At 38.4% G+C, this 27,172-nt stretch overlaps 2 protein-coding genes across 2 annotated transcripts; both read right to left on the bottom strand.

Moving 5' to 3' along the window:
* Positions 1 to 741: 741 nt before the first annotated feature.
* Positions 742 to 14,842, bottom strand: LOC311294281 (uncharacterized protein). The gene is made up of 8 exons (XM_084415080.1): positions 14,809 to 14,842; positions 12,745 to 12,855; positions 4,655 to 4,855; positions 4,351 to 4,544; positions 3,517 to 3,630; positions 3,329 to 3,376; positions 1,318 to 1,387; positions 742 to 1,229 (listed from the first exon to the last, which is right to left on the bottom strand). The coding sequence occupies exons 2-7, from the start codon at positions 12,779 to 12,781 to the stop codon at positions 1,370 to 1,372; spliced, it is 612 nt and encodes a 203-aa protein (XP_084271206.1). The 5' UTR covers positions 12,782 to 12,855; positions 14,809 to 14,842; the 3' UTR covers positions 742 to 1,229; positions 1,318 to 1,369.
* A 4,245-nt stretch (positions 14,843 to 19,087) lies between these two features.
* On the bottom strand, positions 19,088 to 25,206 carry LOC311293605 (uncharacterized protein). Its single transcript, XM_084414006.1, has 7 exons — positions 25,168 to 25,206; positions 22,657 to 22,767; positions 20,706 to 20,906; positions 20,402 to 20,595; positions 20,023 to 20,109; positions 19,822 to 19,888; positions 19,088 to 19,728 (listed from the first exon to the last, which is right to left on the bottom strand). The coding sequence occupies exons 2-6, from the start codon at positions 22,691 to 22,693 to the stop codon at positions 19,877 to 19,879; spliced, it is 531 nt and encodes a 176-aa protein (XP_084270132.1). The 5' UTR covers positions 22,694 to 22,767; positions 25,168 to 25,206; the 3' UTR covers positions 19,088 to 19,728; positions 19,822 to 19,876.
* Between the last annotated feature and the right edge of the window lie 1,966 nt (positions 25,207 to 27,172).

Raw genomic sequence — 27,172 nt, forward strand, 5'->3', positions numbered from 1 at the left:
ATTATGTAAAACTCAAACAACATCACATTCCTACACAGTCGACATCTCGCATAGATCTGGGGCCTCATTTAATCCCTGCCAGAAGAGATCAGTCTTCTAACAGCCTGAGAGTTTGACTGAGAAAGCCAGGCAAGAGCAGAAGCAGGAGACCAAGTGGTGCTAATAAAAAGAGTTGATTGAATAATCGTGTATGTTTCAATGCTTAAACTTCATCTACCAAATCCAACAAATGTTATTACTGCAAAAACAATGGAAAATGACATATATGAATGATAATAAATACAATTATGAATGAAAATCCTTAGATCCTTCATATTTGTATAATTTTTATATTTTATAGCGGTGTAGATATTTCAATCATGTGACGATGGCTAAGATTCTGTTGAAGGGCATGTCCACAAGATATAGCCATATTTTAATAAAATATATACCCATTTGTACAAATATCAGCAAAGACACAGTAGTAGGCAAACAAAAAAGAAGTGTTTATGTAGTGCAGAAATACATGGTTGCGTTTATATCAAGTTATAGGGCCTTTAGACATTTATACAAAAGCATGTCTTCTGATGTCAACGTGCATTCAAAATAAACAATCTGGATGATAGATTCATGCATAGCCCTGTGATGGACTGGCCATCTGTCCATTGTGTTTCCGTGCCTACAGCCCTAAAGATGCCTACACAAGCCTAACCCAATCCCTAATAGTTTTTGAGACAAAAGACAATAAATGAGAACAACACATTCACAATCAAGATTTGCTTTATTGCATTAATTACATGTCAATGAATGATAATACAAGGATCACTATATAAGACATTAAGCCCCTAAAAACACTTATAGATATGTTGATGCCTCTTAAAAGTAAAGTGGAAGTAAGTCAGCTGTAATTTAATCATCCCACTGAATTTATAGGCCCGGTTTAACAGACAGGGCTTAAATTAAGTTTAAGTTTAGGCCTTAGTTCAGTTACAGAACATTTTAGTAGCTTTTATTAACATGACTTAGAAAAACAAAACAAAAACATTACTGTGTACATCAAGTCTCAGTATTTATGTTCAGGCATGCTATTAATCACAACAATTATGTATTTGCATGCATTAGAACTTAACCAAACACATTTTAGAGCTTAATATAGTTTAATGTCAGTTGATAATTATTATCCAGTTACTAATTTATTTTTTTGGATTATTCACTTAATTTTTTCGTGTTCCGTGTCATCTTCGCAACATCTGTGTGAAAAAAATACAGAATTTGAATTCAGTTATTTGCTATGGAAAAGAGCACCAGCTTACCCAAATAATCTCATTTGATACTCACCAGCCCTCAGTTTTTCATTCTTGCTTTTTATGCATTTTTTTCTCCATCAGGATCACTCAGTCTGCCTTTTCTGACAAAACAGTTTTAAAGAACTATGTAAACAATAATGTGAACACAAGTCTATAATGAAATAGTTTTATTGGGATAGTTAATCTCAAATGAAAATTCAATCATCATTTAATCATACCCATGCTGTGAAAGGAACTGGGGCTATCAAGATATAATATGAGCAAAAAATACAATAAAAGTAGTCCATATGACTTTAATCTTCTAAAGTCACGAGTAAGTAACCAAAACCCAATTACTTACTGTAGCTGCAATGGCCTTAGCCAAAGGACCAACAATGATAGGATTCACACTAACTCTACAATTCCTGTGTGTCCTTAAAGGGCCCCTATTATGGATTTTTGAAAATGACCTTTCATGTAGTGTGTAACATAGCTCTAAGTTAATTAAAACATCCTGCAAAGTTTTAAATCTGAAAGTGCTCCATATATAAAGTTATTGTCTTTCAAAAGTAAGAGTTGACTCTGAGTCAATTAAATTAATTGTTTTTCAAACGAGTCATAAGCCGGTTCGTTGTGACATCAAGACGAAACATTCGAATATCCCACTTATTGCGCGCAGACACCTGGGAAAACTTGAACCTCAAACCGCCAAATTATTACCCCCCTATTGGTAGGTTTAGGATTAGTTGTGGGGGAGGGGTTAGGATTAGGCAATTAGGTACTGACTTCAACTAGGGGGGTAATAATTTTGCAGGGGGTCAAAATTCGGCACAACACCAGCAGCTGATTCCTGTGGATACTGGATAGCATCATGTCGAGAAGACTTTTCATAGTTCTTTTCACTGCCCAAGGACGAGCATGTGAAGAATCAGTGGTTAAAGTTCATCTTTACCATGATATCACAGCAGTATAATCCTAAACGTTTGCTGTGTTCCCTTTATTTCACTGACGACTGCTTCTCAAATCTCTGAGTTCAATGCAGGATTCACAAACCGCTTGCTCTTGAAAGACGGTGTTCAAAATACTTAGTTTTGAGTTTTATATTGTGTAGGTCTCCTGCTAACTGGCTAACTCACGTTATCACTGTCTTACTGAAATACTTCTGCTGATCAGTTGTGGGCCACTATTACCTATAACTGTGTCTATTAATGCAGATTGTCCTTCTCACTACTTTGAGGAAAGATTAATCATGGAGCAAGATTTGTTTTACCAACGTTTATGTTACATCAGTCATTCACGCTAGAGCTCGGCTAATGTATACAATGCATACATGCACTGTTATTAATACAGTTTCCACATGTTCACCGCAATATATTGAGTACAAGTAAAATAATCGGTTTGTTGATGGACATGCTCAGTCAAACTGAGTAGTGTATCACTGAAACGTCCTGCTCGAGTCGTCCTTGCGATGGAGGTTCGGGTTGAATAACTAGTTCTTCGAGTGTTTCATCATCGGACTCGCGCTCGCATTGATATGGTAAAATCGACGTCATTGTTCATTATTGTCTTTAGTTTACGATGTAGGAAGCCTCAGGACAGCTGAGGTTGTTATGGCAATGGGTGTTTTTGTTTTCGACGTGCGCTGTACGCGGTAAACCAATCACAACAGACTGAGCTGTCTGGCCAATCAGAAAAGAGTAGCTGCTAAAGGAGGGATTAATTCATTTAACGAGAAGTTTGAGAATCATTGAAAAATGTGGTGATGTTCAAATGTAGCCTATATTATGAGGAAATGAATCAGTTTTTTGACCTTTGATGCATGTAAACCTGTTGTATGAGACTCCAAAACAACATTAGGAAACTTTAAAATAGCATAATAGTGGCACTTTAAAGATTTAGTTCGCCACTTTGTAACTTTAGGGGATGCATTTGAAATGATCACTTTATATTTATATTTCATCAATATTTTCATTTTCCCCCCCAACATTTTTATTATTACAGTCCAGGAAGTTCTTAAAAGCTCAACATTTATAGTGGAGAATGTGAATTGTACTTATACTTACTTTATCTGTTCCTCTGAAACAGAAATTCCTTATGGCAACAAAAACACACTGTAACAAACAAATTCAGACTTATACTGTATGCTTATATGTATACTAGTTTCATTTTGAACAATATGGATCAGTGAAATGTACATATTTTATTTTATTTTATTTCCAACAAATAGTATACTGTAATCAGAGTTTCTCACCTTCACATAGGGATATATGCAATATAAACCTTTCACCACTAAATAGAAAAACCATCGCGGAATTTCCCAAATTGACGGAATTGGCCAAATTGACAGAACTGCATCTGATTGATCCTGAAGAGAAAACAGCACATATATTATTAGAGTAAAATATTTAGAGCTTTTAGAATTTACATGACATAAGACAAAATAAAAATATTCTTCATAGCACAACATTGTCTAATTTTGACTGGTCCACATTTAGCCCAAGGTGTCAAATAAATCTCTACAAACACAACATTTTTTAATTGTAAACTTTAAAAGCACCATCACTTTAAATTTGGCATGCATATATAATACCTGAGGGCTCTACTATGTAGAAATCTTTCAAAACAAACAAGCACATAAAACCTGATGTAGCCTAATGCAGGATAAAACAATGTTTAAAAAAATTTGTTTGATCATCAGTTCTGCAAAAACATTTAAATTTTCCTTTTGGTAAGGTTTATTTGTTTAAAATAACACATAAACCAATAAAATAGTATTCAACCAATGCAACTGCAAAGTAGTTTTTAAGTTTATTGAACTTCAGGGCTACAAAGTTGTGGAAACTTATTTTTAAGATTAACGACTATTCTTGACTATTCAGTATACTTTTAAATTGGTTTGCACAACTACAGCTACTGAAGTTATTTGCAGCTGTTATTATATTTAGAGGTAAAATAAGTGTAAGGACAAAAAAGCAAAAACGAGGGCAATGTGAATTCCTATGTTTACTGCAGTGGGACTGTTGTGTACATATTTCTCTTAAATTATGAATCTTCACAAATATCTTAATAAACTTAATGATGATACCTGATGTTTGAATCGTTGAACAATTTTGGTCAGTGACTCTTCATTCCTGTTGCATTTCAACAAACCCAAATCTTCATTGACCAGACAGTCCACAGTGAGTGTATTCTCCCTGGTCACATATCTGCTGCTGTCTGGTATGATCTTCTCTGGGTCAAATGTGTGATGAAGCACTATGAAAATAGCTTGTGTGGAGGCTGTTTCAAAAAAGGCACAATAAGACGGTCAAAATGTGTGCATAGTATTTCTACTTCTCTACAATTTCTACAAGTATAAGTACTTGACTGGTGCTTAATCTTAAAGTTACCTGAAAAAGAATTAAGTTCTTTCAATGCAGCATCAATGTCAGTTCCTGTCCGTGAAGAAATGGTGCAGAAAACCAGAATAACATCAGAGTCACCCACATGGTGCACCTCCTTCAAACCAGGTCTTTGTTGAAGAAGATCATCTAAAATCATCTCCTTTAAATTGCATGACTTGCCCATCTCAATTATGAAGTAGTTTTTTCCTTTAAGATGAAGAACAGATTTTGTTAGTTTCCAATCTTAGCAAAGAGTCTTTTTTGTGATTGTTTATAACACTAATTAGAAAGAATAGGGCCAGATTTACTAACAGCTTGCGCCAGCACAAACCCTATTCTGGAATTGTGCTCTCATGATAATTTGCCTTGTTTAGTAAATCTGGCCCATAGAATCTTAAAATGTGACTTAAGCCGGGTTCACACTGAACGATTTTGGCAATCTGAGACAAATGTTGAGAATCCTAAAAGATTTCTGTGATCCAGGCCAAAATCTGAAGTCTTTGATTGCTAGCAAAGTCATTTAAGTCAGCAGCCATCATTGAAACGCCTCTCAGACAACTATTTCAGTCATGAAAGTGCAGCTCATCTCTTTGAATGGGGAAACATCAAATTCTCCAAAGCTGTTCACCAAGTTTACAATTAAATTTCATATTTGTAATCACCAATTAAATCTGACAAAGACTGTCTCATAAATATAGGTTCTTACGTTAAAATAGCGTTAAAAAGCTTATTTTTCAGGGCAGACCAGCCATTGCGCATGTGCAGTCCTAAGCCTGTGTCTCAGAACATTCACTGTTTATTTAGCAACCAGAGCTTCTAACAGCAGCAGCAGTGACGCGATGACTTTACCAATTGGCGATAGACTCTTTTATTTAGGTGTGACTTATTCCGCCATATTGTGCATTGCACTTTCTCCCATTCATAGTAATTTGAGTGCACCATCTTTCTACATATAAAGTCTTTGTTGCTAGTTTTACATGTTTGCCAACAGATGATTAATGACTGTTGCGATTAAAGATTTCCTACGAAATTCTGTTAGAAGTTTTGAGACAAAGTCCTGTAGTATGACTTCTACGACAACCATCAAATCAAATCATTTTTCTTTTTTCTTTTCAAGACAAGCCATAATCAAAATGAACGCTATAGAGATTGTTTTTGTTTGCTAGCCCCCATTTCAATCCTGCATGTAATGCAGTTCACATTCACAGAACGAGTCACGGATTGATAATGTAAAACTCCATTCGAGTCTTCTTGCGTGTGTCCGTTTTTAACGCGTCTTGACTGGCGTACAGTCTGACATTAATGACATCTGAGATCCTACAGTGTGACATGGCTTACAGCGAGGATCATGTTCATACAGCCTGACAAGCCACAGTCGTATTGGACTATTGGAAAACGTTCAGTGTGCACCGGCTTTAGACCACCAACTACTTAAGTAATTTACAGTTTTTCTCAGTCGCTTTGGTACATTTCTCTGATCACAACTGATCACAACTCTAGTCACTTGTGCACATTATAAAAGCATTTTCTCATTCTTTTTGTTTGGTTCTCTGTTGAAAAGTCTTACTCACTAAAACATCAGCATTAGTCATAAAATGCTAAATGGTTGAACCAGTTATTTGGTCAAGCGTATTTTCTAAACATTTCTATTAGCAATTTTGTCAATGTGTCCTGAATAACGTCTCGGTTATGTATGTAACCCTCGTTCCCTGAGTAGGGAACGGAGACGTTACGTCGGATGACGACGAATGGGGTTTCGCTTAGAAAGCCTATCATCTTCGAGTATATAAAAACGAGCCAATGGCAATGAAATGCCATGGGTCTGCGGAATTTGCATAGCGTAACTCCACCCCACCCTGGGGGTATATAAGGAAGTGCGCTGGCAACATGCAGATATGTCTTCGCTGAGGAGCCGAGACTGAACTCAGGCGTTCCAGCGGTACAGCGGAAGTGGCAGAGAGACGTAATGTCTCCGTTCCCTACTCAGGGAACGAGGGTTACATACGTAACCGAGACGTTCCCTTTCGTTGTCACTCCGAGTTACGTCGGATGACGACGAATGGGGTTCCCAGTGTAATCACGCCACCTCTCGACTGTCTTCCAGTGCCCTGAGTAAGTCTGAGCTCCCTGTCGTGAGACTGGCACGGACGAAGGACTCCTACTTAACACAGGAATACCAAGGTACACTGGGAAGCATATCTCAGTGGAAATATGCAATCATGCCCAACCCGAAGGGGGGGACTTGGAATACACATATGACCCCGAAGGGCTGCATACGGAGTATCACTGGGGTGTCCAGCCGCAGGTGGAATATTTCAACCCCAGGGGTGGCAAGGTGGCTTGCCAAGGGAAAGACACATGCTCAAAGAGGCTTACAGTGGAAATACACATGTGGGGGTCGCCCGGAGGGGGAACCATGCACATGGAGGCACCTAGCCAAGCGCGAAAGCTGCCGGTGGCATAACTCTGGCGTTGACGTCAACAGTGCTGGAGGAGACTCAGGGCTTATGAGGCTCACCTGAGGAAATATCGCACGTATCCCGTCCGTGGAGAGGAATGGCGAGCAAGCGAAGACACCTGAGCAGAATCTAGCACCGGCTAGTTGAAGCGAGTACATGAGAAGAAACTGGCTCCACTCGGAGATTGTAGAATCTTGCGAATGTATTAGGTGTCGCCCAGCCTGCAGCTCTGCAGATGTCTGTTAGCGAGGCGCCATGCGCTAGAGCCCAAGAGGATGCCACACTCCGGGTGGAGTGGGCCGTCACACCAAGGGGGCACGGTCGACCTTGCTGCTGGTAAGCCAAAGCAATGGCGTCCACTATCCAGTGAGACAACCTTTGCTTTGAGAGAGCCTTTCCCTTCAGCTTCCCACCATGACAGACAAAGAGCTGGTCTGAGGTCCTGAAACACTGCGTTCTGTCTACGTAAGCACGGAGGGCGCGTACTGGACAGAGCAGTGCCAAGGCTGGGTCTGCCTCCTCCAAGGGCAGCGCTTGCAGGTTCACCACCTGGTCTCGAAAGGGTGTGGTGGGAACCTTGGGCACATATCCAGGCCGGGGTCTCAGGATCACGTGAGAGTTAGCCGGCCCGAATTCCAGGCACGCTTCGTCAACCGAGAATGCCTGCAGGTCCCCTACCCTCTTGATGGAGGCCAATGCAACCAGGAGCACTGTCTTCATAGACAGAAACTTAAAGGGATAGTTCGCCCAAAAATGATATTTAAGCCATGATTTACTCACCCTCAAGCCGTTCGAGATGTATATGTCAATCTTTTTTCAGACGAACACATTTTCAGTTATTTTAGAAAATGTCTTAGATCTTTCAGTGGTTAGAATGATAAGCACTGGGGTCCAGCTGCTTCAAGACTGAAAATGTGCACGCATCCTTCACAAAAGTAATCCATCCGGCTCCAGGGGGATAAACGAAGGCCTTCCGAGGGTAATCCGTGCGGTTTTGTCGTAAAAATATACATATTTAAAACTTTATAAACTAAAATAACTGGCTTCCGGTGGCGGTCGGCGCACGTTCATGGAGATGGAAGCGTCGTGACGTAGAACAAACGTGACAGCGCAGCCAGAGAGCAGAGCAAAACAAAACTCTACGTTCGTTCTACGTCACGACGCTTCCTACGTTACGTCCTACGTCATATGCCAGCATCCATCTCCGTGAACGCGCGTCGACCGCGACCGGAAGCCAGTTATTTTCGTTTATAAAGTTTTAATTATGTATATTTTTACGACAAAACCGCACGGATTACCCTCGGAAGGCCTTCGTTTATCCCCCTGGAGCCGGATGGATTACTTTTGTGAAGGATGCATGCTCATTTGCGGACTTCAACGAGCTGGACCCCATTGCTTCACATTCTAACCACTGAAAGATCTAAGACATTTTCTAAAATAACTGAAAATGTGTTCGTCTGAAAAAAGATTGACATATGCATCTCGAACGGCTTGAGGGTGAGTAAATCATGGGCTAAATATAATTTTTGGGCGAACTATCCCTTTAAGCTCCACTGATTGCAGAGGCTCAAAGGGAGCACTCTGCAGGGCAGTTAGAACCACTGAGAGGTCCCAAGAGGGAACGAGAGGAGAGCGAGGAGGATTTAGTCTCCTCGCTCCTCTCAGGAACCTGATGATCAGGTCGTGCTTCCCCAGAGACTTACCTTCAACTGCATCGTGATGTGCGGCAATAGCGGCAACATACACTTTCAGGGTGGAGGGAGACAGCCTTCGCTCCAACCCTTCTTGCAGGAAGGAAAGCACGACACTGATCGGGCATTTCGTGGGTTCTTGCTGTTTAGAAGAACACCAGTTGACGAAGAGGTTCCACTTCAACGCATAGGCATGTCTCGTGGACGATGCTCTAGCGGAAGTGATGGTAGCCACCACCGCTGGTGGTAGGGTACTCAAACCTACCTCCTCCCATCCAGGAGCCACACGTGGAGGTTCCAAAGATCGGGATGAGGGTGCCAAAGGGTGCCAAAGGGTGCCCCGTCCCTGAGAAAGCCGGTCCTTCTTCAGAGGAATTGGCCAGGGAGGTGCTGTCGCGAGGAGAACTAGTTCTGGGAACCAGGTGCGGTTGTGCCAATACGGGGCAACCAATATTACCTGCTCCTCGTCCTCCCTGATCTTGCGCAAAGTCTGCGCAAGGAGGCTCACTGGGGGAAACGCATACTTGCGTAGGCCCCGCGGCCAGCTGTGCGCCAGTGCATCCGTGCCGAGCGTGCCCTCGGACAGGGAATAAAACAGGTCGCAGTGGGACGAGTCGTGGGAGGCAAACAGATCTACCTGTGCGTCCCCGAACTGATCCCAAATCAGCTGGACCGACTGGGGATGGAGTTGCCATTCTCCAGCGAGAGGCTGAAGACAGCTCGTCGGCCGCCTGATTCAGGTGTCCCGGGATATAAATGGCTCGAAGCGACCTCAGATGCTTCTGACTCCATATGAGGAGGTGGCGGGCGAGTTGCGACATACGGCGGGAGCGTAGACCACCTTGATGGTTGATGTACGCTACTGTGGCGGTATTGTCTGATCGGACTAGTACGTGTTGACCCTTGAGCAACGCTCGGAAGCGGTGCAGGGCAAGGCGTACGGCCAGCAACTCGAGGCAATTGACATGCAAAAGGCACTGAGGACCTGTCCAGGAACCTGCAGCAGCATGTCCATTGCACATGGCACCCCATCCCGTGGTGGAGGCATCTGTGGAGACAACAACATGCCTGGAAGCTCGTTCTAAGGGCACTCCAGCCCGTAGGAAATTGGCCAGCGGGGTCATTTGAACCACAGACGTACCCTCGGTGGTGCAGCGAGGCAAAATGACCGGCCCAGGCGAGGTTGGCATAGCGGCCCTGTGCGGGGGTGCGGTCATTTGCCGCATCCTGCCAGAGGAGGCCAGGGGAGGACCAGCGTCCCACGGGGGCGTGCTCTGGCAGGGGACTGGCGACAGAGGGGGATGAGAGAGGCGTGGCCCGTGGGCGGCGCATGCTGTCATCCGAGAACTCTGTGTGCTCAGAGATGAGTGTGTCAGTTCTGTTTTTAACCACATTAGGGTGCTGCCCATCGTGGGACGAGCAGCGGGAGTGGGAAAACCAAGGATTCTCCCCCGGCCCTCCACCGGGGGAAGGAGCGGCCCTGCTACCGTCTCCTGCACAGAACTGGGGGTCATCTCTGAGCAGCCACCCTCAGGAGCGCCGCTTGGCCTGGCGTTTAGCGGGGCGCGGGGCTGGAGGGGGCTGTGACGCCTTCCTACGGCTTCCTCCACGCTGCGACCCGGGAGCAGAGGGCTGCTGGGGCCGAACGGGAGGGGCGGGAGCCGTAGGAGGGCGTCCTCGGCGGCGAGCAGGCTGAGGCACCTGTGCCGACGGCTGCGCTGCCGGAGCAGCGGGCCTCCGGGGCAGGACGTGTTTTAGAGCCTCAGTCTGCTTCTGGGCAGTCGAGAACTGCTGGGCAAAGTCCTCGACTGCACCGCCGAAGAGGCCAGCCTGGGATATGGGGGTGTCGAGGAACCGGGTCCGCTCGGCCTCCCGCATATCAGCCAGGTTGAGCCACAGGTGTCGCTCCTGGACCACACAAGTGGACATCACCTTACCCAGGGAGCGTGCGGTCACCTTCGTCGCTCGGAGAGCAAGGTCGGTGGCGGCACGCAGCTCATCGAAGAGCCCTGGGTCAGTCCTCCCCTCGTGCATGTCACGCAACATCTGGGCCTGGTAGACCTGGAGTGTCGCCATGGCATGCAGTGAGGTGGCCGCCAGCCCCGCAGCTCTATAGGCCTTCGCCACGAGGGTGGAGGAGAACCTACAGGCCTTGGAGGGGTGCTTAGGATCACCACGGGAAGAAGCACTCTGAGGACACAGCTGCATCGCAACAGAGCGCTCAACCTGGGGAATCCCAGTGTACCCTTTGGCGGCCGCCTGATCGAGAGGAGGCAAGGCGGAGGAGGTCGCCGAGCGATCACGGGAAGACAGGGGTGCCTTCCAGGACCTCGTGACCTCCTCATGCACATCCGGGGAAGAAAGGCATTGGGGTTGGACGCCGACGAGGGTCAGCGGCCGCACCCAAAAACCAATTGTCCAGCCGCGAGCGCACTGGACCAGGTGGCGGGGACCACTCTAGTCCAATGGCTGTGGCTGCCCGGGAAAGCATGGCCGTCAGCTCGGGATCTGACTCGGGCAATGCTGGCACACCCGAGGGTGGCAGCACAGCTGAATCATCACTTCCCAAGGACTCCTGCCCACCTTGAGATGCAGCGATCGACATTGAATCCTCATCTGGAGCGCCGAATGAGACCCGCGGCAAGTCAGAGGACTGTACCGCGGTCACATTCGGAACACTCGCGGGTTGCACGGAAGTAGAGGAGGGTGTGGAGCGTGGAATAGTTGGCGCTTGGTTCCACACCGTCACCCTCAGGTCACCCTGGCCGCCAGCCGAAGTACCAGCTCTCGCGGAGCTCGTAGATCGGGGTGCGGATGAGGGGACTCTACTATACAGATCATTGAGTCTCGACCGTAACCGTGCGATGGGCATGTTCCCGCAGTGGGAACATGACTCATCCACAAACGCTGCCTTAGCGTGCTCGACACCCAGACACACAAGGCAGAGATTGTGCCCATCAGAATCAGAAACAAATAGACCGCAACCAGAAGTACACGGGCGAGGCATCTTTAAAAAGACGTGCACCGTGTAAGCTCTTTTAGAAAGGAGATTTTCTCCGCAAATGCTGAAGCGACCAGGGAGAGAACACACACACACTGGCAAATCACTGCACAGATAAGCAGGGAATGTGCACTCGCTGGAACTCGCTGTCACACCAACACTTGGAGAGAGGCTCGTCTCGAAGAGAAAGAGATGATAACTCAGAATTGGCTGTGGAGTGAAGTAATGAACTTGGCTCCGAAGCGAAAACATATCTGCATGTTGCCAGCGCACTTCCTTATATACCCCCAGGGTGGGGCGGAGTTACGCTATACAAATTCCGCAGACCCATGGCATTTCATTGCCATTGGCTCGTTTTTATATACTCGAAGATGATAGGCTTTCTAAGCGAAACCCCATTCGTCGTCATCCGACGTAACTCGGAGTGGCAACGAAAGGGAACTAGGTCTATATTGATCTTAGGTGAAACTTGAACAAAGGAAATGTGGCTGATAAAACATTCCAAAAGATTCTTTCTGAGCTGCATTGCAAGGGAAAATATCCATTGTGATGTGGAACAGAATCTGTGGCCCAACAGATCGGGACGAGAGGAGGCGCATGAAGACTGCACAGTCATTCCCTATATAGTGTTGCATGTAGTTCTGCCTGAGGGGCGTTTCTTGTTTATCTTTTTAATTTTATATCCCCATTATGTGTACTGTTCATGTGTTTTCATTTTCTTTTCTGTTCCGCAGTGACATTATACTGTAATTTGTTGACAGACCAACTATAAAAGAGTAAATGTGAATCCTGTCCAATCTCTTGCAATCAATAACCCAGATACAGATGTGTAACTTTGTACTGTTGAAATTGATATACGCCATACAGATAAAATGCAGCCTTTGTCATGATTTGATAAATGTACCAAAGCGACTGAGAAAATGTTTTAATAATCCAAAATCTTACCTTCAATGATTGCATCCTGACAAACTACTTGGACCATTTTCTCTCTTCTCCTTCTTTGTCTTACACGATCAGTCTTTTGTACTTCTTATCTGAGTGTTGTTTAGTCTCACCCTGAAACAAATTTAAGTTCATTTATGACTATCACTTGATTGTTTGATTTTACACTTTTCATAAGGTAATCTAAGCAATTACAATCAAAACAGATTTGGAAATGTTTGGTGATTCATTTAGCTAAATGTGTACAGTGGTCAAAATTAAAGCATTAAAATGTTTGGAATGTTGTTGGATGATAAAAAAGACGATAAAAAGAATTAAAAGAAAGATAAAAATAATATTTTTTTATTAATGTAGTGTTGATTCTGGGCAAATTTGTATGAAGACGAAACGTTATTTTTCTGTATTTCTGTACTTTTTTTGTTACTATTTATTTATTTAAACTGATATGTGCCTTGCTTAATACTGCCATTATAAATGACAGCTTAATGCTAATTGTTTAAACAACCTCTTCTAAAATGTTTGATTTTGAAACTCTGATATCATGTTTTTATGTGTGAACTCTCTGACAGTGTGTTTCCTCTATGGAATATGTGATTGTTGTTATATATATATTATATTATAGGCTATATATATAAAATAATAAATCTGAAATAAATGTCAGTATTACATCAAAAATGAATGGAAACAAGTCTTTCGGGTGGAATTACATGAGTACTTTGGGTGTCTTGTTCATCATATTTATTTATTTTACAGAACATCAACATTATTTTGTCACGAGTCACCACAGCAATCAACTAACTGCTTACGTTTCTGTGGTAACTTGCACTGGGAGTCAAGCTGGCGAAAACCATTTTAGAACAGCAGCGAAAATGTAAAAGTAGGCTATATAAACTTTAATATAGGCTATCATTTTATTGAAACATTTTATTTCGAAACATTTCTGGCCGCGGGTACTTTCATTTTTGCCGCAGAGACCCTATTATGTCCTATAGGCCTAAATGTGTCATATTTTTGATAATCCGCACAGATTTCAGTTGACGATTTTGTTTAAAGTTATTAATAACGAAACATGAATGAATGAGAAAGAAAAGAGCAGGATATGCTTTATATTGAAAAGAAATATTAAAAGTGCGAAAGAGAACTGAATTGTAGGCTACTGACAGGATGCTGTGCGCGCGCTCCGAGCGCAACACGGACTAGCAAAGTAGCCTTGCATGGTCTCCGGTTGCGCGCCTAAACGGCCAAATAAACACAGAGATATATCAAAATGCCAAGTCGAGTATTCCCGTGAACACAGTAGATGTAAGTACTGTGTGCATTCTCTCTCTTACACACACGCACACAAAGAGGATTTATGTTCATCAGTTGGTAACTCAACCTCACAGTGAAAGCCCTGCACAATTAATTCTATATGGCAACTTATTTATTGTTTGCTGAATATATGTTTGTTTTTAGTTGTCTATGGACCTAATAATTACTACTGTTGAAATTGTATTGAAAAAAAGCACGTTTTTAATAATAATATTATAAATGAACCCCACCCCACGATATCATCGTCCATCGCGATGTTTTACTGTAAACATCGTCAACTGCCAATTTAGGGGACATCGCCCAACCCTAGCTCTTCCTCAACAAAATAGCCATGAATTAATGAACAGATTAGAAAAATCATTCTTAAATACAGTAAATCAGTGAGTCAGACTGTTGTCTCGTGCTGCTCTTTGCTGCCCTCTTTTGTTAGCCTATATTAAAATTGAACAACCAGTTATATCGTTTTCACTTTCATTCTTTTCAAAAATACAACAGAATAGGCTTGCAACACCTGTAACATGAAATCATATGTATTTTACAAAGAAATAACATTCTCAAAATCTTGTAATAGTTTTAATATAGCTAACGTCTGTGTTAACGGTTTTCAATCAATAAACTTAGCACTATGTTTATGCTTCTCGAAAACACCGATAAACACACTCACACACACACACACACACATATATAGCCATATAAAAGACGAGCAATGTTTGACATATTTTTGTCTAGGTTGCAGACTGCATCGGGTCTACTTACCGTTCCTGCTGGCTGTCTCTGTCTCTGTCAGAGCAAAAGTCCTTTCACTTTCATTGTTGCTCTGTATTGGGATAGGATTGGATGACAGAAAAGAAACACGATATCTATTTTTGCATTGACTTCATCAAAGAATATGAATAAAATGAATTAATAAAAAAAATGTCGATGCCTTTATTCTTTATACGAGAAAAGATTATTGTAAAGTTTTCCAATCTGCATCTTTCCCGCATTTTTTTGTTTTATACAAATATAGCCTACTGTATTCTGTTATGCACTGAATAAAGTGTTACATCTAAATGAACTGGCTTTATTCACATCAAAAATATTATGAACCAACCTATATTATATACATTTATTCATACCAGCAAAATTTGTTTTATAGGTTAAATCAGGTAAATCGCTCTTTAAGGTAACAATTGGTTACCACCCAGCCATAGCTTTCTATTACATACACCTAAAAAATAATCTTTAAAAAACGGCCAATGACTGTCAGCTACAGCTGCCAAACAAAAACCATAAAAATAAAGTATCCTAATTTAAATAAAGTGCAAAAAACTTTACAGAAATTTTCCTTAAATGTTATACAGAAAAACTGTAATTTTACAGCTATTTCCTGAATTATTATGCTCAGACACCTTAACTGTAAAAAAAAAAACATTAAAAAACAGTCAAATGACTGTCAGCAATGGCTGCCATTCAAAAAAATTTAAATGAATGTAAAATATCCTAATTTAAATAAGTGCAAAAGACTTTTACAGAAATCTTCATTAAACTTTTTAACAGAAACACAGTTATTTCACATATATTTCTTGAATTTTTACTAAAAAACATTTCTCTTGCAGTGAACTACATGCATGATTTACTGTGACTATATGTCACTGCATCAGCAACTGCACAGTTCTCTTAAATAAAGCAACATGCAGCATTTCATCAGTGTTTCTTTGCTCATCCTGGACTGAAGCACAGGCTCTACTCTTCAGCACAATGGTGACCCACAAAACAGACCATACAGAAACTCTTTAAATCCCAACAAAACATTAAACACTAACAGATCTCTCAAGATCTATGTATCTTCACTTATTACAATCCAGACTTTATTTCTTTCATACTAACAATCTTATTGAGAATTAACAGAGGTTTAGAAGTTGATGTTTTATTGAAAATAATAAAGTTTGATGTCACCATTTTGGTGATCAGTGTTTGCTTTAGTTGGGCTCTTGACCCTTTAGTTTTTCTTTGGTTGCTTTAACTGTGTGGCTCTGATATGTTTTTGTTATGGTAAGAATCCAAGAGAAACTCTTTGAAACTCTCAAAAAGGTGATCTAGGGCACTTTCAGTGATGATAGTCATCATGTAGTGCCCTGAGTCATTGATATCACTTGAAGCGTAATATTTGTTTAAGTCATTAAATATTAGTTGTTAATTTTGCATGCCAATACTGGTGCAGAAAAATAAATTTTATGAAGTCATTATACAGAAAGTGTTTTGACAGGATCATAGACTCACACAGACATCAAGAATCAGCGTATGATTCGCAACAAAGTTGACAATGAAAAAAAATTCTGATCAACGCTGAACTCGTCACAATACAAACTACTAAAGTCACAAAAAAGCTTTGTTGATTGTCACCATTGTTGAGATTCATATGTTGATTCTTCATGTCTCTAATCTTCTATACAAATAAACCAGCTCAAAACATTTTCTGTATAATATATAGGCCTATATATATATATATTTTTTTTACATTTCAGAATATCAGATTGTTATAATACTGATGTCACAATATTATAAGGGTGATGTGAAAGATTATGACGCATAAAATGATGATGCTCATATATTATGTAACCAATATATTCAGAGATTTGACTTCATATCAGTGAATCAGGTGATGACCATATTATGACTATAACATCACCAATAAGTGACCAACATCATTTGATGAAATTTTCTCCTGTATTTATTGCCATAACAAACGTGTATCAAAAACACAGTTAAAGTAGCCTGAGAAAAACTAATGTTATAAACCCAAGGGTCGTGAGCCCAACTAAAGAAAATACTGATCTCAATCATGGTGACATCAAATTTCTGTTAACTTTTTTACACTTTATTTAAATTAGCATATTTTACGTTCATTTTATGTTTTTTGTTTGGCAGCCATATAGCTGCCAGTCATTTGACCCTTTTTTTTACGATTTGTTTTACAATGAAGTTATATGATCAGGATAATTCAGGAAATACGTCTAAAATAACAGTGTTTTTCAGTTTATTTGATAGGATGTTTTACTTTAATGTTACAGGTTTTTTTTTTTTTTTTTTTGGCTGCCAGTCATTTGACTGTTTTATCATTTAACTGTTTTGTAACTGTTTAATTACAGATTATATTTGTAATTGTACATACATTTTTATGTAATTTAAGAAAACAGGAAAAACTCTGTATGAAAAATACAGTAGGCCTTGAATTACTGGAATTTGTCATTAATGTCACAATACCTAAAATAACAGCTGAATTTTTAATTTACAGATATTATTTGAAATTTTACAGAGTTTTGAGTACAATTTAAAATGAAGTAAAATGATTGTCAAAAAATCTGTTATTTTCTGTAAAATTATGATTTTTTTTTATTTATTTACCTGCATAGTTGTATAAGTTGTTAAACAATATTAATGTGTTATAGAAAAATTAAATCAGTCTTTATGTTTGATCAGCTTGCAGGAATCTTGTACAATGAACAAATCCTGAGGCCCTCTGATATGGGTTGTAAGTCTCTGCCTACGAATATAAAATATTTATAGGCTAAAAAAAAAAAAAAAAAAAAAAAAAAAATTTTGAGTTGATAAACCCCAAACCTGTCCAAGACCAATGGTGAAATAATACACTGGTGATTCTATAATTGCAGGTACAATTTGGTGTCCAAAGTCATTATTTTCTTTTTGCTTTTTTCAAATGGTTACATTTGTAATTATTTCAATAATTTGTAACTCATTGTCATGGATCACAAGATGTTACAGGCCATAACAATATAATATTTTCTGTAAAAAGTTTCTTGTATAGCTGAAAATCATGATTTCTTGTTGTCCGATTTAGTCAGTGTATTTTTTTTCCCATCATGTATATTATTGTGTAGGCATTTTCCTAATTATACAATATTAAATTGATTAAAAAAGAACTTTTATCTTATAAAAATGTGTGTTCATCAATTCTGTTACCATACTTTGCCTTTAAACTGGTGGAATTATCTCCCACAACATGTGTAAGATACAGGAAATTATGTCACTTTCCCTCACTGATGATCTGAAGCACTGAAAGGTATGTGTGCTCTCTCTCACAAAATATTTTAATCTAAAAAGTTCTTACACCAATTACGTCTTGTAAAACATCTAAATTGTTACCACAATATCAAAAGGAAAACAGAATTTATCCCTGATCACACAGTGAGTTGTTTAAAAGTCTTTTAATCATCATTTCATCATCATTTCATTAGTGCCATGTGCTCTCAGCATTTATGCTAATAAATGGAGTTTTTGGCTAAAAAGTTTACAATTGTTAATTATGTTACCATCAAATTTTGTTACCAAGGTAAAGGTGAAAGCCTAATTTGTCTGTAACAGAGTTGACAAACAATATTAAAAAGAAATCAGTTTTTTCACTAAAAGTAAAAAAGGAAGTAGGCTAACTTGTGATTGGCCAGCACTGAATTATTATTATTTGATATGTTTTAAATAAGACACTGGAAAGAATTTCTGTTAGTGAACAGTTTTTTCTTTAACTTTTTTGAAATGCAAAATGTATCTCCAATTATAGAATCACCCACATGTTAAAAATGTATGTAGAAAAGGAAAAGTAAGGATCCTTGAAGCAAGTCAGTTATTTTTCCCTTGTTAGTCTGCACTGCAGGCTTTGATCAGGTTATTTAAACATATTAACCTACTTTATAACCCTACTAGTTCTTCTAAGACTACAGGAATATGCATCCAAAAAATATATTTTCTGTTACGCTGTGGTTCAACAGACGAAAGAAAGGATACATTTCCAACAGTCAGTCTTTTATTAACAAAGGGAAACACTCTGGAGAACAATATATCAGGCAGCAGAACAGAAAACCACACTACTTATGAACAAAAACTGACAAACACAACTAAAAGAAAATGCTTGGATCAAGCAAGAGTCTTAGAACTTAATGAAAATCAGTATAAGAGTCCATGAACAGAACTGATTTGTGACAGTTCAGATTTCATATAATGTTTTATAGATTCGGAGACAATAAATAAGACTAACACATTCACAATTAAGACTCCTTTTATTTCCTAATTTACATATCCATGTCACTGTCAGGCACTGTGTAGTCTGTAGTAAGCGCACAATCACAAAGGATAGCAAAGGAGTCTTTAATAGTAAATTCTAGGAACACGAATCACAGGGAAGAAGCTCATATCTATGCTTAGCATAAACAGTACCGGACAATGAAACAAGGGAAAACTAGGGCTTAAATACAAGGGAGAGTAATCAACTGAACAGAAACAGGTGTGTATAACTAATTAACAACCAAGGAAACTAACTAGGGAACACAGGCAAACCAGAACAGGGAAAACAGAAAAATTCTTAAAGACATTAATCCCCTACAAAAAAACAGTAAACTGTTATGTTATAGTTTAAAGCCTCTTACAAGTACAATGAATTGGTAATTCAACTGTAGTAACACTGAACTTGTCGATTTAATGTTCATCTCCTGGATATAAAGCAATTATCTATTTGCATGCATCTAATCACAGAAGCTTAACACATTTTACAGCTTATTATAATTTAATTTTGTTAATGTGGCTATGATAATGAATAACAATATCTCCTGTCATTTAAGAAATCCATGGTTCCTGATTAAATTGATCTTTCTCTTCATCTGTTTGTGTTTAATGCCATCTTATCTGTGGGGAAAAAAAATGCAGAACTTGAATTCAGTAAATTGTTGCAAATGAAAAGGTGACCAGTTGACCCAAATTATCTCATCAGATACTCACCAGCCCTCAAATTTAATTCAGATTTATTAAGCATCTTTTTCCTCATCTTAATCACTCATTTTTTCTTCTATTTTAAGAGAAAAAGAAGTACATAGACAATAATATGAACGAACAGGTCTATATTAAATAGATATATTGGGATAGTGCATCCCAAATAAAAATTCAGTCATCCTCTACTCATGCTTGTTGAGAGTTACTCACAGAGTACCACCGAATAAGACAAGGAATGGAAATCGAGATGATGATGATGATGATGATACTATAACCATTGATACGATTCCATTGTTTCTAAAGGGAAAACAGCATATATTATTATTATTAAATAAAATGTTTTGAACATTCAGAACATACAATAATAACGTGAAAATTAAGGGTTCATGCTGATATTGTCTGGAACTTCCTCTTTCTACAGTAGACATTGCTCAAGCAAGTCTGGGGGAAAAGGTGTTCTCTGAACTCTGTATTTTACTGTAGTTACTGTTCTGCCCACATTTCTCCTACATTATAATTAATTATTATTATGATTGCATAATTAGTTTTAACAAATTAATTAATTAAAAATAAACTCAAAGAGGTGTACCTGAGGCTTAAAAAGATGAACAATTTTAGTCAGCGCCTCTTCATTCCTGTTGCATTTCAACAAACCCGAATATTCATGAAACAGACAGTCCACAGTGAGTGTATTCTCCCTGGTCACATATCTGCTGCTGTCTGGTATGATCTTCTCTGGGTCAAATGTGTGATGGAGCACTATGAAAATAGCTTGTTTGGAGACTGTTTCAAAAAAGGCACAATAAGACGGTCAAAATGTGTGCATAGTATTTCTACTTCTCTACAATTTCTACAAGTATAAGTACTTGACTGGTGCTTAATCTTAAAGTTACCTGAAAAAGAATTAAGTTCTTTCAATGCAGCATCAATGTCAGTTCCTGTCCGTGAAGAAATGGTGCAGAAAACCAGAATAACATCAGAGTCACCCACATGGTGCACCTCCTTCAAACCAGGTCTTTGTTGAAGAAGATCATCTAAAATCATCTCCTTTAAATTGCATGACTTGCCCATCTCAATTATGAAGTAGTTTTTTCCTTTAAAATGAAGAACAGATTTTGTTAGTTTCCAATCTTAGCAAAGAGTCTTTTTTGTGATTGTTTATAACACTAATTAGAAAGAATAGGGCCAGATTTACTAACAGCTTGCGCCAGCACAAACCCTATTCTGGAATTGTGCTCTAATGATAATATGCCTTGTTTAGTAAATCTGGCCCATAGAATCTTAAGATGTGACTTAAGCCGGGTTCACACTGAATGACTTTGGCAGATTTCTGTGACCCAGGCCAAAATCTGAAGTCTTTGATTGCTAGCAAAGTCATTTAAGTCAGCAGCCATCTTTGAAACGCCTCTCAGACAACTATTTCAGTCATGAAAGTGCAGCTCATCTCTTTGAATGGGGAAACATCAAATTCTCCAAAGCTGTTCACCAAGTTTACAATTAAATTTCATATTTGTAATCACCAATTAAATCTGACAAAGACTCATAAATATAGGTTCTTACGTTAAAATAGCGTTAAAAAGCTTATTTTTCAGGGCAGACCAGCCTGCATGTGCAGTCCTAAGCCTGTGTCTCAGAACATTCACTGTTTATTTAGCAACCAGAGCTTCTAACGGCAGCAGCAGTGACGCGATGACTTTACCAATTGGCGATAGACTCTTTTATTTAGCTGTGACTTATATTGTGCATTGCACTTTCTCCCATAATTTGAGTGCACCATCTTTCTACATATAAAGTCTTTGTTGCTAGTTTTACATGTTTGCCAACAGATGATTAATGACTGTTGCGATCAAAGATTTCCTACGAAATTCTGTTAGAAGTTTTGAGACAAAGTCCTGTAGTATGACTTCTACGACAACCATCAAATTAAATCTTTTTTCTTTTTTCTTTTCAAGACAAGCCATAATCAAAATGAACGCTATAGAGATTGATTTTGTTTGCTAGCCCCCATTTCAATCCTGCATGTAATGCAGTTCACATTCACAGAACGAGTCACGGATTGATAATGTAAAACTCCATTCGAGTCTTATTGCGTGTGTCCGTTTTTTAACGCGTCTTGACTAGCATACAGTCTGACATTAATGACATCTGAGATCCTACAGTGTGACATGGCTTACAGCGAGGATCATGTTCATACAGCCTGACAAGCCACAGTCGTATTGGACTATTGTAAATCGTACAGTGTGCACCGGCTTTAGACCACCAAACTTAAGTAATTTACAGTTTTTCTCAGTCGCTTTGGTACATTTCTCAGATCACAACTCTAGTCACTTGTGCACATTATAAAAGCATTTTCTCATTCTTTTTATACTGGTTCTCTGTTGAAAAGTCTTACCCACTAAAACATCAGCATTAGTCATAAAATGCTAAATGGTTGAACCAGTTCATTGGTCAAGCGTATTTTCTATATATTTCTATTAGCAATTTTGTCAATGTGTCCTGAATAACTAGGTCTTGATCTTAGGTGAAACTTGAACAAGGGAAATGTGGCTGATAAAACATTCCAAAAGATTCTTTCTGAGCTGCATTGCAAGGGAAAATATCCATTGTTATGTGGAACAGAATCTGTGGCCCAACAGATCGGGACGAGAGTAATTTGTTGACAGACCAACTATAAAAGAGTAAATGTGAATCCTGTCCAATCTCTTGCAATCAATAACCCAGATACAGATGTGTAACATACTGTTAAAATTGATATACGCCATACAGATAAAATGCAGCCTTTGTCATGATTTGATAAATGTACCAAAGCAACTGAGAAAATGTTTTAATAATCCAAAATCTTACCTTCAATGATTGCATCCTGACAAACTACTTGGACCATTTTCTCTCTTCTCCTTCTTTGTGTTACACAATCAGTCTTTTGTACTTCTTATCTGAGTGTTGTTTAGTCTCACCCTGAAACAAATTTAAGTTAATTTATGACTATCACTTGATTGTTTGATTTGACACTTTTCATAAGGTAATCTAAGCAATTACAATCAAAACAGATTTGGAAATGTTTGGTGATTCATTTAGCTAAATGTGTACAGTGATCAAAATTAAATCAAAGCATTAAAATGTTTGGAATGTTGTTGGATGATAAAAAGACTATTAAAAGAATTAAAAGAAAGATCAAAATAATATTTTTTTTATTAATGTAGTGTTGATTCTGGGCAAATTTGTATGAAGATTGTATGACTTTATTTTTCTGTATTTCTGTACTTTTTTTGTTACTATTTATTTATTTAAACTGATATGTGCCTTGCTTAATACTGCCATTATAAATGACAGCTTAATGCTAATTGTTTAAACAACCTCTTCTAAAATGTTTGATTTTGAAACTCTGATATCATGTTTTTATGTGTGAATGTTCCCAAACTCTCTGACAGTGTGTTTTCTCTATGGAATATGTGATTGTTGTTATATATATATATATATATATATATATATATATAATAAAAAAGGAAAATCTGAAATAAATGTCAGTATTACATAAAAAATGAATGGAAACAAGTCTTTCGGGTGGAATTACATAAATACTTTGGGTGTCTTGTTCATCATATTTATTTATTTTACAGAACATCATGGTCATTAGCAACACAGCGCATGAGTGTGAATCACATGATATCCGCCTTTGATCTTATAGGTGTCTGGTCTACTATGAGAAGAGCACTTATTTCACCACCTATACGTTTGTCTAAATTTCAGGCGAGGCGCATCTAAAATGAGCCTTTTGAGAGGCTGTTCACTGCAGTGTTAATGGGTGGAGCTTGAAGTCCAGCTCCCCCTAACTGGACATCTAGAAGGTCCAACCACACACTAACTCTACCCATAACCCTATCCTAAACATAACTAGGTCAAGGTTACTCGAAAGCAATTAAACATTCAAATGTCAGTGTCATCGTTTTGTCTCAAGATGCACACCGATAATGTTTTATTTTTTTCTATTGAAATTGAACAACCAGTTTTTCACTTTCATTCTTTTCAAAAATACAACTGAATAGGCTTGCAACACCTGTAACATGAAATCATATGTATTTTACAAAGAAATAACATTCTCAAAATCTTGTAATTCCAGTTTTAGGGTAGAGTGGGGGAAAACGCCCCCCTTAAGGAAAATGTGACATTACAGTGAAACAAAACATAAATGTGACTAGAATTGCCATCCCGGTTTTGAGTGACTATGGCAGGAGTTATTCACCAAATATTAAAATTGCTCAGCCTTCATAATTAATTAGCATTTTGACTGAAAATATTTTTGTACAAAGGGGGCGTTTTGCCCCAGCGGTGGGGTAAAACGCCCCCCAAGGTGGGGTAAAATGCCCCCTTTCTTACAAACCAGTTTGCTTGATAGATCAACAGCAAAATTAACAGAAAATAGTTTTTAATCTCTGAAAGTAAAAGGCAAGTAATGTATAAACATGTATATATATTAATATTTATTTCAGCAATGTCCAAAATAGCCAAAATTAACTACCTTCCATCAGTGAGCTAACTTTGCTAGCAAGCTAGCTAGTTAATGTTCACTTGAGGTAATTTTTTTATGTTTTGTTCAAATATTTTGATTTTACCACCTAGTTATACTGCATTAAGTGTAAAACAAAGGATTTGATAGACAGAAATATTTTATTATAGTAATTATGATAGAGAGAAACTATGCTCCCAGGGGGGGGGGCGTTTTACCCCTCAGCGTAGGGGGCGTTTTACCCCACAAGCTATGACTTTTTTTTAAAATGTTTATTTTTTTTAATATAATTATATTCCTTATAAATAACATATGATCTCAAACTACAGACTTCACTATTCATCTATCATACATCACTGTGATATCATGCAGAACAATATTCTCTTAAACACTTGTTTACTAATATCTGAAAATTATAGCATTTACCATGTAATCCTCTTCTCTTCAAATATGTTGCTGGTGTCAGCTTCTCCATAGAGATTTGTATATCCCCGTTATCAACGTAGTGCATAGCAACAGTAAAAACCTATATTGACTACTTTTAGTGGTTATTTTGGGAAAAACAGGTGGGGGGCGTTTTACCCCAGGGGGGCGTTTTCCCCCACTCTACCCTACTCGTTAACCGTTTTCAAAGCTTTCAGCTCTCAATAGTTTTAATAGCCTATAGCCTATAGCCTATAACGTCTGTGTTAACGGTTTTCAATAATTAAACTTAGCACTATGTTTATGCTTCTCGAAAACACCGATAAACACACTCTCAAACACACACACACACATATATAGCCACATAAAAGACGAGCAATGTTTGTCATATTTTTGTCTAGGTTGCAGACTGCATCGGGTCTACTTACCGTTCCTGCTGGCTGTCTCTGTCTCTGTCAGAGCAAAAGTCCTTTCACTTTCATTGTTGCTCTGTATTGGGATTGGATGACAGAAAAGAAAAGTCAAGATGGCTGCACGATATCTATTTTTGGCATTGAGTTCATCAAAGAATATGAATAAAATTAATTAATAAAATATTTTAAAAAAGAATAAGTCATTCTTTATTGTTTATACGAGAAAACTTTTCTCAGAAAAGATTATTGTAAAGTTTTCCAATCTGCATCTTTCCCGGGGAGAAGACATTTGAAAATGTAACATGTAGGCCTACATATGACAGTTTATTCACATCTTGTTAATGTTTTATACGAATATAGCCTACTGTATTCTGTAACTGTTATGCACTAAAAAAAAAGTGGTAAGCTTAGTTACATCTAAATTAACTGGCTTTATTCACATCAAAAATATTATGAACCAACCTATATTACATACATTCATTCATACCAACAAAATTTGTTTTATAGGTTAAATCAGGTAGAAATCGCTCTTTAAGGTAACAATTGGTTACCACCCAGCCATAGCTTTCTATTACATACACCTAAAAAAGAATCTTTAAAAAACGGTCAATGACTGTCAGCTACAGCTGCCAAACAAAAAAACGTAAAAATAAAGTATCCTAATTTAAATAAAGTGCAAAAAACTTTACAGAAATTTTCCTTAAATGTTATACAGAAAAACACTGTCATTTTACAGCTATTTCTATTTATGATCAAACACCTTCACTGTAAAAAAAAAACATAAAAAAAACAGTCAAATGACTGTCAGCAATGGCTGCCATACAAAAACTTCAAAATGAATGTAAAATATCATAATTTAAATAAGTGCAAAAGACTTTTACATAAATCTTCATTAAACTTTTTAACAGAAACACAGTTATTTCACATATATTTCTTGAATTTTTACTAAAAAACATTTCTCTTGCAGTGAACTACATGCATGATTTACTGTGACTATATGTCACTGCATCAGCAACTGCACAGTTCTCTTAAATAAAGCAACATGCAGCATTTCATCAGTGTTTCTTTGCTCATCCTGGACTGAAGCACAGGCTCTACTCTTCAGCACAATGGTGACCCACAAAACAGACCATACAGAAACTCTTTAAATCCCAACAAAACATTAAACACTAACAGATCTCTCAAGATCTATGTATCTTCACTTATTACAATCCAGACTTTATTTCTTTCATACTAACAATCTTATTGAGAATTAACAGAGGTTTAGAAGTTGATGTTTTATTGAAAATAATAAAGTTTGATGTCACCATTTTGGTGATCAGTGTTTGCTTTATTTGGGCTCTTGACCCTTTAGTTTTCTCTGGCTGCTTTAACTGTGTGTCTCTGATATATTTTTGTTATGGTAAGAATCCAATAGAAACTCTTTGAAACTCTCAAAAAGATGATCTTGGGCACTTTCAGTGATGATAGTCATCATGTAGTGGCCTGAGTCATTGATATCACTTGAAGTTTAATATCTGTTAAGTCATTAAATATTAGTTGTTAATTTTGCATGCCAATACTGGTGCAGAAAATCCTGCAGTGCTGTGAAACTCAGATAGATTTTATGAAGTCATTATACAGAAAGTGTTTTGACAGGATCATAGACTCACACAGACATCAAGAATCAGCGTATGATTCGCAACAATGTTGACAATGAAAAAAAAATCTGATCAAAGCTGAACTCGTCACAATACAAACTACTAAAGTCACAAAAAAGCTTTGTTGATTGTCACCATTGTTGAGATTCATATGTTGATTCTTCATGTCTTTAATCGTCTGTAAAAATATACCAGCTCAAAAAATTTTCTGCATAATATATATATGAAGAGTTCAGATGCAAAAGCCTCTAAATGCCATCTGAAATTTTCTTATAGAATGATCATTTTTATCAAGCTCGTATATTTAAATTCAATAATTTCACTTAAATGGCAATGAAGATTACCTATTAATTGTCATTTAAGTGAAATTACTGAACTTA

This window comes from Rutilus rutilus (genome assembly GCF_951802725.1).
Source record: "Rutilus rutilus genome assembly, chromosome: 7".
Lineage (NCBI taxonomy): Eukaryota > Metazoa > Chordata > Actinopteri > Cypriniformes > Leuciscidae > Rutilus > Rutilus rutilus.

Coding starts and splice junctions, on each gene's coding strand:
- LOC311294281 (XM_084415080.1), bottom strand. CDS start 12,781: ATGGTCCAAGTAGTTTGTCAGGATGCAATCATTGAAG. Junction 4,545..4,654: donor AGAACTTAATTCTTTTTCAG/GTAACTTTAAGA, acceptor TTTTTGAAACAG/CCTCCACACAAGCTATTTTC. Junction 3,631..4,350: donor TTCAACGATTCAAACATCAG/GTATCATCATTA, acceptor TTTTCTCTTCAG/GATCAATCAGATGCAGTTCT.
- LOC311293605 (XM_084414006.1), bottom strand. CDS start 22,693: ATGGTCCAAGTAGTTTGTCAGGATGCAATCATTGAAG. Junction 20,907..22,656: donor TCAGGATGCAATCATTGAAG/GTAAGATTTTGG, acceptor TTCATTTTAAAG/GAAAAAACTACTTCATAATT. Junction 20,110..20,401: donor TTCATCTTTTTAAGCCTCAG/GTACACCTCTTT, acceptor TTTTCCCTTTAG/AAACAATGGAATCGTATCAA.